Source organism: Ciconia boyciana, chromosome 7 (assembly GCF_034638445.1).
Source record: "Ciconia boyciana chromosome 7, ASM3463844v1, whole genome shotgun sequence".
Taxonomy (NCBI): Eukaryota; Metazoa; Chordata; class Aves; order Ciconiiformes; family Ciconiidae; genus Ciconia; species Ciconia boyciana.
This window is the reverse complement of record NC_132940.1, coordinates 53,664,085-53,679,771: the sequence shown is the minus strand read 5'-3', so window position 1 is coordinate 53,679,771 and position 15,687 is coordinate 53,664,085. Positions and strand designations below refer to the sequence as shown.

At 46.5% G+C, this 15,687-nt stretch overlaps 1 protein-coding gene across 3 annotated transcripts in view; it reads right to left on the bottom strand.

The window, feature by feature from the left end:
* FGF12 (fibroblast growth factor 12) overlaps window positions 1-15,687 on the bottom strand; it is a 232,964-nt gene that overhangs the window by 59,824 nt on the left and 157,453 nt on the right. For all 3 annotated transcript variants that reach the window (XM_072868043.1, XM_072868042.1, XM_072868041.1), the window contains exon 3: window positions 14,456-14,559. In XM_072868043.1, the coding sequence (XP_072724144.1) occupies window positions 14,456-14,559 (104 nt within the window). The remainder of the gene's footprint in view (window positions 1-14,455; window positions 14,560-15,687) is intronic.

The window sequence follows — 15,687 nt, the reverse complement described above, 5'->3', positions numbered from 1 at the left end:
AACAGTGAGTAGAATCTGATCAATATCTTAATCTACTTAAGCCTCCCAAATACTTGAAAGAGGAGAATTATTTTTATGTTATTATTTTTTTATATGTGAAATCTGATTAGAATAATCTTGGCAAGGCAGACAGTGATAAGCAAATAGAGTAGGTGAAAAAACGTAGTTTTGAAGGAGGAAATTGATTTCCTTCCATCCCTCCAAATTTGAATAATAAACTTTCACAAAAAACTTATTTGCAAGAAACTCCTGGAGATGCAAGAAACTCTAATTAAGATAGTTTAATAAATCGTCTCTCAGAGCCCCTCACAAAAATAGAGGTTGTAGCAGAGTAAAAAGTTTGAGACATTCATGCTTGGAATCCAGTGGCCAACACTTTCACGGGGGCGCACAAAAATTTGAAAAAACACTTGAAATTAGCCAGTGTCATGCAAGAAACTGAGGCTACGGGAATCTGGGTGCTTTGCCTGCTTTTGCAACTAAGGAGTTACAAATCAAAGAGAAGTGTGACCAACAGGCATCCTTCCCTTTTCTGCACCTCTGTTTTCTTGTGTAAGAAAGTGGATAATTCTCTCCTTTTTCTGGAAACCACTTTGAGCTTTCTGGTAGAAAAGCAGGTCTTGCTATGACTTCACAGAAAGACATGATGATTTCCAATTCCCAAAACAGGCACTATTTCTAAGAGATTACCATTTATTCACTAAAATCCTAAAACACTATTAACAAAGAAAATTCATTGAAAATTCATATTCCTCTGCCTCAGAAAGGAACTGGTTTCCTATATACATAATAGTATGAGCATGCACACATTCACTGGACACTACCCAAACAACTGAGCTGGCCAGGGTCTCGGGTATGCTGGGGTAAATACACTCATCTCAGTTTTCTGACTACATGAACATCAGTTGGTTTGCTCTAGATTCAAGCCAGTGCCAGAGACATCAGAAACTGAAATATCCCTCAATACCACAGAAATTGTACTGTTCCTTCCACCATTGCCTTGCTATGTGATGCTTTACGGCCATCCACCACTTAAAAAAACTATGGAACAACATTATCTGTTGAGTCACACACACCCAGTCCACCTCCAAGCAAAACCACCGGTGCAGAGTTTGGCCCACAGCTCTCATTAAATCCTTGGTCATGCCTGGATGGCATGAGATGCCCTGGAGAGAGGAAGACACAGTGCATGGCACCATACCATGGCTATAAAGCACTACTGAAGCACCGTGAATGCTGGAGAGACTGCCCAGCAATCCACCCAGATGGTTTCTGGTACCCAGCCTTGCTCTGAAAAAACAGGTATTTCTGCACACCCTAAGAAGATGTTTTCTCAGTGGTCAGATAGTTCACTAAGCTACTGTTTCTGTTACTGGTTTCTCCTAGCTGTCACTATGAGTGGCACCTGCTGGGGCTGCACACTGAGTTAAATGGACCCACAAGGACCACCTTTACGTTCATCTCAGCGAGAGCAAGAGAATGTACTGGGTGCCCAACACCTCTGAAAGATGGGCTTTAAATTGTCTGAAAATCCATGCCTGCTTTTGTTACTGCAAATGGTTTTCTTGCAAGACCTGGCTGTTCAGCTCCTGGGGGCATCAGCATATTACAAGTGCTTCTTTGCAGAGCACTGCTGCAATCCTGAGCTTCTCGGGAGCTGTTTCCAATTCTCCACCTGCCATCTTGTGAAGCCGACACCATAAACAGGGTGGCTGAAAAAGAGATATCTGTGGAGCCCTGAGCAACTGCACTTGACATATGGTATTAAGATGTGCAAGGGAAGATGGCTGGCAGAGTACGACTCTCCTGTGGTTCTTTTGCCTGCTCCCATTATCCTCAGTGAAGATTGCTAGGGACATAAATGCTGAAGAGCCAGAAAAGAAGTGAAATGGGAAGACAGAGAGGGAGAAGCAAGCCCTGCCTACATAGCACGCAGCTTTCAAAGCAAACCAATTTGCTCAGACACAAGATACCACACAAACAAGTTGTGCTGCTGCTGATGCACCAGTCCCCTGGATGATCACAGTGATACAAAAGAAAGCTTGTGATTAAGGCAAAGGGTTAGGATCAGAAAGAATAGAAAGCCTAATCTAGTCTCCACACATGACCTTGGGCGTGTCACATCACTCCTCTATGCTCAGTTTCCTTAACTATGTGATGAAGCTTCCCAGCATGAGTGGAAAATTATCTGAGAGCGTGGGAGAGCCCAGGAGCAACTCACAAGTAAGTGATAACAGATTCTTTTTGGGGCCCACACCACTGGCCTCTGCAGCCCCAGCTAAGTTAATTCCTCCCACTGCCAACGATCCAGATGACCCAGACGCCCTCAGACCAGCCAGACCAACCCTGAAGGTCAATCATGGGATGTAGCTTTAGGCAAAATAATTGCATTTTAACAGCTCTATATCTACCAGACATGTGAGTGCCACTGGCTAGGTCCTGCATTATGCTGACAGTATTTGGCTGGTGCTCCCATCAGAGATTGAAGTGACACAGCATCTCTCTGACCTGGCCTCCCATCGAAAGGTGGTGTTCAGCATGAGCTCTCACTCCTCCTCCTCCTCCTAGTCCAACACTGGCAGTTATCACCAGACTATCCTGTTTCTGATTTCAGCTCAAGTACTTCTAGAGTCCTTCCCTTTGCTCCTTTCCCTTCCTGCTCACCACGGTGTACGGGGGGATTCCCTGGCACCCACGGGGAAATACTGCTACAGGCAGTACATGTGAATCATAAACCTGGAAACAATCTTGAGTGCAACAGGACCATGAGCATCATGACAGGGTTGGTCAAGCTGCGGTCTGCTCTTAGAGGTGCTTTATATTTTTTTTCTCCCTAAACAAAAGCTCATAGATGTGACTCCTGCAGAGATTCTCAACTTTCTCCAGCTGGAGAAACCATGTCTGCCTTTGGGTTCAATGCCTCCCGGCTGCTTGCTAGGGCAGAGCACTGCATTGCACTCAAGGACTGGGACAATGGGGACGAAGGCAAGTCCCTACACAAGGTCTCCAGGTTTTTTCCATGTAAAGCCAGAAAACAGGGCATGTCAGTGCCCAGACAGGTCTCCAGGTTGAGAAGCATTGAACAGCAGTGGCATTTTAGATGCCTTCTTATCACACCAGCTGTCTACAGGACATCCATAGACATCCCCTGCGGACAAGATTGTGCTGAGCCTCTATGCAGATGCAGATCGGCAGGCAGGAGTTAAGAAAGACACAGAGCATCACTCAAGAGAGCACAGCCAGTGCTGTTTAGCTACAGCTCCTAGAGCATGCCAGGAGAGGCAAGGAGGAAAAGGAAGGGTTTTGCCCAGCCAAAATGCCACAGCAGCAGTAAGAGGTGCAGGAAGACAGAAACTGCTTTGGACAAGTCAGTAGAACAGCTATGAGCCTTTTTCCTCTAAGAACTAGGAAGGCAACAACCAATATTACGGATCCCAAGTGGAGTGGGATGGTTGCACGCCTGCACAGCACCCTTCTCCTGAGCTGGCTGGATCCCTGTCAAAGGTCCTTCCTCCAGCCAGTCTGCTCTGCGCTGCTGGAAATACTTAGTATTCCCCAACTGCAGATGGTGGTGCTTCGCCTTGGCAGAGAGTACAGTCCAAAACTCAAAATGCATTAGCTGCCCCAGCTCTGCCAACAGTAGTTATCCAGTGTCAGGAGAAAGGGGGGAACCTCTTTCCAGTACACATGAACCAACTTAGAGCAATATGGGACAATGTGGTGACTCCTAAACCCACCAGGAGTGGGGTCACTTTAAAAGGCACACAATGTCTGGCACAAGTGCACGGGCTTTGAACACTGCAGCAGGGATACCAAGAACTGCCCTTCTTGACCCCTGCTTGCTTTGCAGAGATTCCTGCTGGTGGAAGCAATAGCCCAGCACGGCCACTGCACTTGTGGGAATGTCAGAATCTTGCTCCTCATCTAGGCACATTTGCACGTGCCTAGAAAGTTGGACATTCTCTTTCTCAGTGCCTCCTCACCTAACAGCCTTGTTCAAAATCCCTGAGGTTCTATTTTCCTCTCTTCTATTTCATGCTTACAATGGTTCTAATGGTGGAAAAGGCTATGCAAGAGATTCATGCTGATTTCTATCTCAGAGGCTTTAGAGAGAAGCAGACAATCTTTGTCCAGCTGCAGTTAATTCCTCTGCAGTGCTCCAGACAGCATCTGGGAGTCTGTAACGTGTGCATGTGTGCATGCAACGCACAAGTGCTGTTATCAATAATGCATTTGATGTGCAGCCTTTGGAGGAGCTGACCAAGGAAGCTTCTTATAAAGAGAAGTCAATCCTTCAGTCTTCTCAGGAGGAATGTGGTGAGGAGACAGGAAGACTTACCATCTTCATGCCATGTCTTATTTATGTCAAGAAGGTATTCACATTTCAGAAAGCTCTTAGTGTGGGGCTGGTACCTAGGTATGTATTTGGGGGATTTGAGGGCACATTGTGAATATTAAAACACTTTCAACTTTCTGGGATTCAGCTAACTTATAAAAAAGAGCTGCATGAAAAGCTACCATTGCTCCCAAAGCACAGCTCCTCTGCACCGCAGATGCCATTGGTATGTCAGAGATGGCAGGACACCCTCATAGTCTCTTTACTGCCTCCTTGATGGCTGAGATGTCAAACCACCAAATTAACCTGTGACTCACGTGTGCGTGCAAGGGACTTATTGATTTCAGAGAGGGACAATTAATTTGATTTTGCTTAGAAGTTTCAGGGCTTGTCAGGCTTTTTCTCAGAAGAGTAGCCACCTCCACACAACGAAGGATGCAATCTGTACTGTATCAGCAGGGAAGAAGGTCCCCTTTTTAATCAAGCAAAAGCTGTAGGGGAGGCCACAGGCACAAGTCTACATAGTGTCCACCCACTGAGATGAATCTTTTGGTCTGGGTACATTGTCCAAAACACGCTGATGTTAATATTAATAAAAAGTGGTTAAGGAAAAGAAAAAAGGATGACAGCAACAAGGTGAGTAGCAGAAGCTGTTGCAAGGTGTAACTAAAGAACAGCAAAACTGCAAGCAAGTTAAATTAGTCACAAAAGACCAAGCGTGCAATCTAATTGCAGGCAGAAAGGCGATGATATACCACGAAGGGACTAATGGGTACCACTCCAATCATGATTACTTGGTTTTCTAGTCCTATGAGAAGTCTACAGACAACTGCTGGTGCAGCAGAGGAACTTTCATTTACAGTTGGAAAATAAGGGCCAGGCCACGAGTTCAAGCTCTGCCCTGAAGCATTCCACCTAGGCTCAGCTTCCAGCAAAGCGAGGATTTCCTCCTCCTCTTCACAGCACAGAAGAGGCCATGACTTTACTACCGGAATTTTCAGAATCTCCCATTTTCTCATAATCCTGCATCCGTGACTGTGCCCCCTACTCTCACCCCCATTTTGCAGGGCAGGCGGCCATTAGCCGTGGGCAGGCTGGTCACGTAGCCACTTCTCCTTTAAAGGCGTCCCGGGCACATGGGTCAATCGGAATCACCGATGTCGCAGAACAGGGACTGTAACCCCGCGCGGCAGCGAGTTCGGGGCGGGATGCGGTGGGTGCTGTGAGGCAGGGCCATGAGCCACCGGGCCAGGGACCGCTCCCCCGGCCGCGGACCCCGAGCACCGAGTGAGCTTTGTGTGTGCGTCTGAGCTCAAGTTATGGTTAACATGTAAAGCGAGCCGCTCTGCAGAGGGTCGAGGCCGTTGGTTAAACGGACTCGCTCTGCAGAGGGTTTTGGATGTTCAGTAAACCGACCTGCTCTGTCTGCATGCCTGCCTGTCCCCATGGTGTTGGGTGGAAGCATCTCAAAACTGTGTAGGCCCCATCCTAGAGCCTCCTGTACCATTCCAGAGAAAAAAAACTAACAAGGGAAAAAAAAAGGTCTTAGAGCAGAACATTTTTAAAGAGCTATTTTAAGTCCAGATTCTACCCAGTTTATTCATTCATTCATTCAAAATTTACAAGTTGGATAATGCAATTAAATAACCCAGTAATAAACAGCCAGCAGATCTAAAAGCCTCAGCCATTTCCCACCGGGGCTGACATTTTCGGCCTTCCATGAGGGCCAGGCATATTTTTAAAACAAACGCAGCCCCTGTGTCAGCGGGCACGGTGGGTGGGGAAGGATGGGCTCTGCCTTTGATGCACGCTGCTTTTCGGCTGCCCTCTAACCCGCTGTCACAAGGCCAGAATTAGGCTCAGCCTCGGCCAGCACGTACAGCAGACAGACCTCGCAGGGTCCCTTTGGTGCACCTCATACCTTGAGGCCAGACACAAGGACCAGGCACGGTTCAGGAGGGCCTGGAGCGGGTCCAAAGCCACGTCCCACCTGCCTGCTCTGCTGCTGGGATGCCTTTGGGCAGTGCTGCTGGCAAGGTGCCCCTCCAGTCCTCCCCGCTCGCGCACAGATTGCAGGCTCCTGGCAGAAGCACGCCGGCCATCCCACGCGCTCTGTGGAGCTGAGCACGCCGTCAGCATGTAACACATCGCAGCAGTGACTGGCTGCCAGTAGTACGAACAGATCCCTCCCACCCCGCTCGCGGCTTCACAGATAAATTCACGGTGACAGAAGCTGGGTAGATGTGGAGCTTTCCTTGCAGTAAGGAGTAGCTCTTCCAGAAGAGATGCCAGAAGAGGCAACTGAAAGTGGCCGGTAATTCCCCAGGGCCTGCATGCCTGTGGCAGGGCAGACTGGGGAGCACAGATTCAGCAAAGCATCAATTTCGGTGCAATTTTGGTGCTTTGCTGAACTAGATCTTGTATAAGGACATTTCAGCTCCTCGGCCAGGTTCATAACTCCTGCTGAGCACGTTGACTCCACCAATTTCAGGAGGCTCCTGTGAGGCTCCGTCCCAGGTAACGACAGGTGCCAAAAGTCAGCCCTGTATCTTGGGACTCACGGGAACTAAAAGACATGGGACCTGAACTCAGCTCCCGTGATTCAGAGACTTCAAGAAAATTATTTTTGCTTTGCAAGTGCTTAGTCAGGATAGTACCCTTTCACAGCAAAAGCAGGGCAGGGATGGTTCAGGCTTCCATCCAGGCCTTTCCGCTACAGTACACTACATTCCCCACTGATTCAGCCAGTCTGGCTTGAAATAGCCCAGGTATTTTGAACCTCTCTCCCTTTTCCCTGGAAAACGGCATTTCAGCCCAACAATGTTCCTCATTTAAAAAGTTTTCTATCGCTTGGCTCCCAATTATAATTACACGCACACAGTCAGTAAGGCTTCTTCTTGGGTTTTTCAGCCTATCACTGCTGTATCTCCTGCTTTCGCCTCCAGAGCTATTAGTCACTGTTTGGGCAAAGGCACGCCATTCACTAGTTTTATCCATTCTATATTTGATTTTGGTGTTATCAGAAAGGAGATCCGAATCACTTCATTAACACATACCTGACCTCAGCCAAACATGTCCTTGCTCAAAACCTTCCTCCTTGCTTTTCATATCAAAGAGAGTCCTGGACCCAGGAAGGGCAATATTTGTCCTCCCTCCACCGCAAAATAAAACGTTAATAATCCCCCTATCACCCCAATGTACTGGGGTTTAGTCTAGATTTCACTTGTGAAACAGACAATAACACTATTTACAGACAAGACATTGGATAAAAGGCATTAAAAACAGGCAAAGCATGCTAGAGAGTTTGAGGAAAAGCAAAATGTTAGTCCAGGGAGAGGAGCTCAGTTACTGGCCCCTCCTGCACCCCCCCAGCCAGCAGGATGCAAAGGGAGGGCAATGAAAGGGACTTCTGCTGCGACTGCCTCTCCAGAGCGACATCGCAACAGTCAGCTTTTGGTTCTTGTTTGCTGGGATGAGTGCTCCACTCGCACATCATCTCTGCTAACTAGGGGCTTCCCTGCACACTGTCCCATCCGCAGTCTAGACATTTCCTAGAGTTTCCTTCCAAAATCCAACTCAAACATTGTATTGCCCTTGACCATTCTACTTTAACCTCATCGTTTCCCCTACAGGGGTTAACTGATCACACGCTATGTACAGGAGAAAAACAGGCAAGCTCTATGCAATGCTACTGCTGCTTAGTACCTGCTCCAAAGACTTCACCTGCCTGCTTATCTAAGGTTAGGCCTCTACATTTGGCCTCAACGAAATCAGCAGAAGGAACGCTGTGCAGAAGATGGCAGCTACAACTGATTCATCTCTGCAATTTCCACTCTTGCCTTCCTTACAATTTAGAGCAACCCCTCCCCACCAGTGTTTTACCCTCCTCCCTCTTCCACACTTCAAGGAAATCATGTGGGATCAAAATGCTCAACCAAAATCTAAACATTTTGTTCTGATTTTATTAGGAACAGTAAAGCAATATAAAACACTCTGAAGTTCTTTCAAAATGGGAATCTGTAACGTTTCTTTGGGGAAGTGTCAAAATGAGATGAGTCAGCACCACCGGAGCGTTTTCCCCCGATTTTCTTCCAAAATGAAATTTCAGCAAAGGATCATAATGCATCCCAATACTGACAGACCACTGCTCACAAAGGGGAGGGTCCCATCCCCACTCCTCCAGGTGGCATTAGGTGGAACATAACACATTCCTAAATATCCTGTGCAACCAAGGCTAAGAGAAGGCACTTCTTATTGAAGCATACTTATTCTTTATGATTTGCACTGCTATCATAGAAGACAAAGGACAGCTAGCTAGGAAAACAGGATTAGGTCCTGCTGTTGCTGATTTTGTCCTCTGAATAGTCTCTTGCTTGAACAGGCGAAAGTTAAGTCTGACCTAACCCATCCCAGACGTCGATACAAGGAGCAGAGCAGCACCCTCCCCATGGGAGCCCCGCCGCGGTGCTGTGCAAGGAAAGTTCAGGGAATACAGGTCCCTTAACAGGATGCCAGATGGGAAACCTGCCTAAAAAAAAAAAAGCCACAGTATTGCACTGTCCCAGCTCTCCTCATCTGACGAGCAGTCCAGGCGGTCCTGCCAAGTGAGGTCGTACCCATTTCTAGCTCTTACAACATCCTGAATAACCCCTGAGCCTGCATGGGCCAGCACTGGTCCTGCCTGACTTGCACACACGGGATGGGGGAGCTCGCTCTGCTGGGGTGAAAGGAAAGCTGGACCGTTGAAGAACTCCTGAGAGCCAAGCAGAGCAACATGGGCAGCAGCACCTCACCAAGGGAAAAGGGACCACTTTGCTATTGATAGCCATGTTTACAAGTTTCCATGATACAAGGGTGGCATGCCAGGGTGCCCGCCAGGAGCTGTATTTTAGGAACATTCGATGCAAGACAGGAATCTGCTCCCAGGGGCTGGCTCTCCTCAGCACAGCTGCTTCCCTGAGCATCCATTTTGTTCCTTCTGTATTTATGAGTAAGCCAGGGGACAGGAGGAGTTTTACATCTCCCAGTTAATGCCTTCTTTCAGCGAGCCCCTTTAAACAGCCAGTGAAGACGGGTAGATACTCTGGAGGGAAATTAAAAGCACATTACATTGGGCTCCTGCTGTGCTTTGCCTTTGGAGACATTTCTCTCTCTCCACTGACCTGGCTCCCTAATGAGGCATGTAAACTAGGGAATCCCCCCAGCAAGCCTGCTTGCTTGCAAAGTTCGCAAAAGGGAGATGTCCGGGATACCTGCCTGGCCTATCTGTACTTCTGACTGAATCAGCTAGCACCACTGCAGGTCAACTAGGAATTAAACAAATGGCATTGGCAGGAGCAGGTTTAACACCCCAAGCCTATTAGGGGAGAAAATGCAGCATTATTGATTCCAGCCCCTGACCTTGAAATGATGTAAGTAAGAGTGCAGCAACCCTAGAGGAGTTGTAGCAAAATAGTTATAGCATTGCAAGCAGATTAAAAAATACAGTTAATATACATACTTCCCCAGATGCTTGTTTATTATTATGCAAGACATGTTTATTATGCAAAATGATTGAGCAGAAAAAAGCAGAGAAAAAGAAAATGCAAAGACACACTGAGCTTTTAACATGACTTGGGTTTTTTCAATGCTGTTTACATTTTTTTTTTATTGTGCATAATCATTCCCTTTTTAGCAGGAATCTTTGAAGTGATTCAAGCTCTAATTTCAGCATTTCAAACTCACAGGTTTATACTGTAAAACCATACTGAGCTCTCATAAGCGACCCATTTTTTTTTTCCTCTGTATTCTGTATCTCTGCTAGGGTTTTCTCAGTCTTTCCAATAAATTATGTATCATGATTTGCCATTTCAAAAATAATTAGAACTCTGAGTTAAACAACAAGGAACATCTGAGAGCAGTACATTTTAGAAGAGAACTGTTATGCACTTGGGGCAAAACCACTCCCAGCTGTAACGCCACTGAATTATACATATCATCGTATTGAGAGCTGCAATTTCAGTGTACTTGGAGTGATTGGGTGGGCCTGTGGAGGCTCTACAGCCCCATGATGAGAATCTGCTCCAGGAGAACCAGGTTTGCCTCTCAGGCAAAACACTTCACAGGCACTCCCTTCCCCATGCCCCTGTAAGCTGCTGCAGCAGGGGTAGTGGAGAGAAAGCCGGCCACCAAGGAGAGAAACTTCACAGAGAAAGGTTATATGGGAGTAGGAATTAATTTGGTGGTGGAACTATTAACTCCAGACAGAGATCGGAGAGCATGTTCTGTGTCTTCTCCCGTTACGATTAGGCTGTAAACTCACTGGAGCAGGACGTACCTCTTTATTCTGTGTTTCCCTCTCCTCTGCAACAACCAGCCTTTGGTCTCAGCTTCCTAAGCACTAAGACAGTACAAGTAATACCCACTACCCGTCATTCATTCTGTATATTTTTACTTTGGCATAAAATGCTAACAGCAGATCCTCAGGAGAGTCATGTCACTCCCCAGAACAGGTGCTGATAAAAACCTTCATGCACCATCAGGGAATTTACAGCTGCTCTACATTACAAGAAATCAAATGGGAACACACCAATGACTCTGCAAGCTTGCTATGAAGACAGTGTTTTGCATCCTACTGTCTGCAAAGCCAGGTGCCTCAGACCAAGACCTGATTTTCTTGCCTACTAAGCACCTAACTCCCCAGCAGACCTCAGAGGTAGCAATAAGCTAGTCTGGAAAAAAAAAAAAATCAGGTACCTAGTGTAAGTAAACAATGCACAAAAGTCATAAACAGCTGCTTCCCAAGCAAAGAGGCTTCGGCATCTAATGCATTTAGGCCTCTAAAGCTGGCTAGGGATGTATGGTTGGCTTCAACCCAGCAACCCAACCCCACATTGTCCCTACCCATCCCTAACTGAACAGAAGAGATGAGGAAACTCATTGCTAAAGGTATCAATATGGCCAAGCACATAGGAGGGTCTTGCATGTTTCTGCAAAGAACCTTCTCACTGAGTTTGGCTTTAGAGGACCCCACTCAGCCCTGCTTTTGTGCTGATCGGCACCAGGAAGACTTTTTCCAAGGGCTGGTTATTCTAAACCCATTCATTCAAGAGCCCATTGGCCCAAACTCAGAAGGAGCTGGCATAAACCATCTCTGAGACCAGGCTGATAATAGCCTCTGGTTTGATCCAGGGCAGAGGATGTCAGCCAAGGTCTCAGCTGACGCACACAGATTAAATATCACCCAAAAAACCACCACCAAACAAAAACAAAACAAACCCACAGTGATGATGTGTTCAGTTACAGCCACAATCTGGGCTCGAGAGGAGGAAAAAAAAAACAACCCACAAAAACACATTTCCCTGCACAGTTGCATTTTATCTGAAAGCAGTCCTGGGCTTGAGGGTGTTATAAGAAGTCCTAGCAGGGCTAGGCCTGCGACAGACAGCAGGGGAGGCAGCCAAGCAGCAGAAAAAGTTCATTTATCATTGGATCTGTGTGAGTGAACAGTATCTATGGGGAATATTGACCCCCCCCTTTTTTTTTCCTCAGAAATCCCTTAGCAAAGGCTAGTGAAAAAAATAGGTACATGCACTACACCAAAGGAAACTGGCCTGAGACAGAGCCAAGCTGTAGTTTAGGGTCTGCTAAGCAAAGGAACAGGGACGACGTGTCCTTTGGTGTGGACAGCAATCCTGTCCAGGCAGCACAGCTGGGGGCCCTGCTCGCCCCAGAGAGGAACAGACTATCAAGTCCTGCCAAAGCAATACTTGAGCACAGTCTTCGAGACTGACACAGCCATGCCAAATGTTGGCTTGGAGTGGGATCCTGGCCCCACAAAGGAAACTGCAGCATCCAAAAGAGACTGCCTGAACAGGCTGAGCTTTTCTCAGCCATATCCAGTTCTCTTACAGGACCTTGGTCTCATCCCTTGTCTTTGATGCTATGAGTGGCTTGACCCACACTCCCTGCTCCTAATAGGCTTTATCCACAAATTTTATTTTTTCTTGCCTTGGGGTCTGCTCCAAAGCACAGTGAATTCATTGGTTTACTACTGTAAGACAGAGACAGAGCCACCAGTCAATACAAGAAGAAAATTGGGTCCAGCAAGCTCCATCTCCCTGGATTAGAGATGGGCCAGTAGCATCCATTTACTGCAAGCAGAAACCTTGCATCATGTTGATGAAATGAACAGTTTAACTCTGTGATTAGTTCAGAAAGAGCTGAATGCCATCAAGCCATGGCATGTAATGAGGTCCACTTCATTAACCACTGGCCATCATGGTGCATCCATACCCTTCCCTGATTAACCTTTCTATTTAAGATAGGCACACTTGCTGGGAATAAGCAGGTCCAATGAAACCACCCTCATTTGAATACATGTGTGATCTGGTGCCTTTTAGGAAACTTCATATGACTAGCAGATGTGTTTCCTGGACACGTGGTCTTCCTGCTGCCCACCATCTCTTGATATGTCCCTCCCACCCTCTGCATTGTCTCACTACTGCTAGCAAGAGATCCTTTTCCTCTGCATCATCTCTAAACTCTCAGCTGTCAAACATCATGTTTCCAACTCTCCATTTCTTTTGCCTGAGCCCCACACCGTTCCCTCCCTTGCAATATTTGTTCAGAAAATACTACCGCTCATTGCTCCAAAAAGACCCACCCAGGCTGGATGTGGCTCTGTGACACACACTGCTTTTCTGCAGTCCTTGTTTACGGGGTACTGGTGGTACGAGGAGCCCCAGCACCAGGCCAGGACCCCTTTATGCCCAGCGCTGCACAAACACAGGGCAAAATGTCAGTCCTGACCTCCCAACTATGTGCCTAAAGGGAAGCACGCACGATAATGCAGTACCACACTATGCTTGATATTACCTTTAGGACTCCGATAGCTTTACAAAAAGAGGAGATTTTCATTGTTAGTAAACTGATGTAATTTATTTAGAAGCAGTCATTTATGTTTACTGGGCTATGAAAGAACAGGAAGCGTCTGGCATCCACAGAGATCCAGATTGATCTCTCTGTCTCTTCTTGACAAGCAGCCAGTTTTGAGACCTATCTCGCCAGGCATACTAACACATCCACTTGCTGTTTTCTACCCTGAGCCACTAGGGAGATAGCGCTTTGTTACCTCCCAAAAGAAAGGGGGAAATCCCAACCATGTGAGAGCTTTAAAACTCACCAGGAATGAAGACTGATGGTAAGAATTAGGAAATATTGCGTAGGAGCAACTTGGACTGTTGTCCTTTCAGTGGTCCTATCTGCAATCTTGCATATGCTTTTAAAGCAAAGTAAATGCCTAGACGAGCAGAATCGCTGCACTGTAAATTTACACAAAGGCAGATGAGATTAGAATCTCAGCTATACACTTTAAAGATACCATAACTACAGAAATGAGAAGTGTATTATTAACTATCACTTTTTACTATGTAGAACTAGAGCAAAGTTATTTGAAGCATAAAAAATTCTGGCAAAGGACTGCCATATTTAATAAATCACTGAATCAATTATTCACTGTGAAAATCAATTACTTACTTCAAATGAGAATCTTATGAATAACCTCATGCCCTTTCATGCCATCTAAGAAAGTTATAGGGGAATTAGTCAGTAAAAAATGCCTCACTTATCTTTTATGTGCATTAAAAAGACCACACATATACAGGAAAACTCTGCCTCGCTGAAGCACTCCGCCAACAGGATAGTCCAGAACCATTTTAATGAAATCAGTGTATTGCTGTGGATTTACACTGCACAGTATGACCCATTGGGGCACCACCTATGATCAGTTATCCAGGCACAATTCAGAAGCAATTCCATTCAGCCCATGCTATTTCACAAATGGGAAACGAGAATATAACCAGCCAACCACACGACCTCCTCTACGTGACCTATGTTAAGTAACTACTCAAAGGAACACAAAGTATATCTTCACAGGTCAGGAAATATTGCCACGAATCTCCGTGGAGACACTTTAAAGTGAATATTGCATGTCCTTGCAGCAGCTCCTGCTGTTCCTGCTTTTAAAGGTTTGCTGATACGTGACCATTTTCAGAAAAAGCTGCAAGTCCCAATGCAGTCTCCTCCCTCCCGCCTACAAAACCAAACCACTCCAGGACCCTGACAGTGCGAAGTACTTACTGAGCTGTAGAGATATCCCTCAGCATTCATGGCAACGTACAGACCTGCCTTCACCCCTTGAATTGCCACCACGCGAAGGCCCACAGGAATTAGATTGAAAAGGGCTGCGGAAGGAAAAGAAAAGCAAAGGTTATGGAGACATCACCCTGGGTGGCTGCTGCTGCTTTTTGCCCCAGGGCCAACCCACCCCATACCTGACACTTAACAAAAGATACTGAACTAGAATCAGAAGTCCTGCTTCCAGCTACAGGAAAGGTCTGCAGCCATGGGGCCAATGCTGAAAGCAAATTTTTAAAAGTACTTAATTTGGCTGCCTCCCAGAAACCTTAACACACCCATCAGTCTGTCTGATCACTACCTTTGCAATGCCAAGGGCTCATACGGACACTCAAGCTAGCGCATCTCAACAGCTTTCCGTGGGCCAGCTGAGCTGTGGTAACTGCACATGTACACGTCTTTGCCTGTGGCAAATGGAACAACACAACTTACTTTAGTTCCCGCTGAAACAGACTTGAGCCTAGTCACACTTTCTTGCATTTGCCATATGCTAAAAGAATATACAGACAGCGACCATGGCCAGAAGGATGCAAATTAACTTCACTGTGTGTCTGCCCCTGTGATCCCTGCTGTCAAGGGAATGAAGAAGCTCAGAAGAGATACTGGTCCACTCCAGGACCAGAACACTGCTCCTCATTCAGAAGCAGCACGAGATAGGACGGAAGAGGACAAGACATTGCAATACTCAATTCTACTGCAATCTTATTGATTAAAGCATTGCAACCACTTCCTTCCAATTACTTACTTTATTGCTTGATTCCAAGTAGACCCTGTATCTCACTGAAAGACCTTTCCTGTGAGCACACACAGTAATGTACAGTCAGGCTTTTGCTGCATTTCTAACATAATGGGCCCAAAGAGGAGAGGACTGTCACCATTGATAGACTGAGCGCTGAGGCATTAGCATGGCTTTGTTTCCACCAAGATTTATACGACAAGAGTATCCAGATGTTGTAGGACGCCTTGTGCTTCAGCTTACAAAGAGCTAACTAAACCCCGTCCCAGGGAGCTCAGGCTGTGGAAAGACGGGCACAGGGTTGGGCAGAAACATGAGTACAAACACAGTGGAAATACTTCACTCAAAGTCTCTTCCCGCACAACTGCTCTGAAACAAGAATATTTTTTCTGGTTCCCTAATCATGAGGTCAGACTGCCCCTTCCACATTCATGAAGCA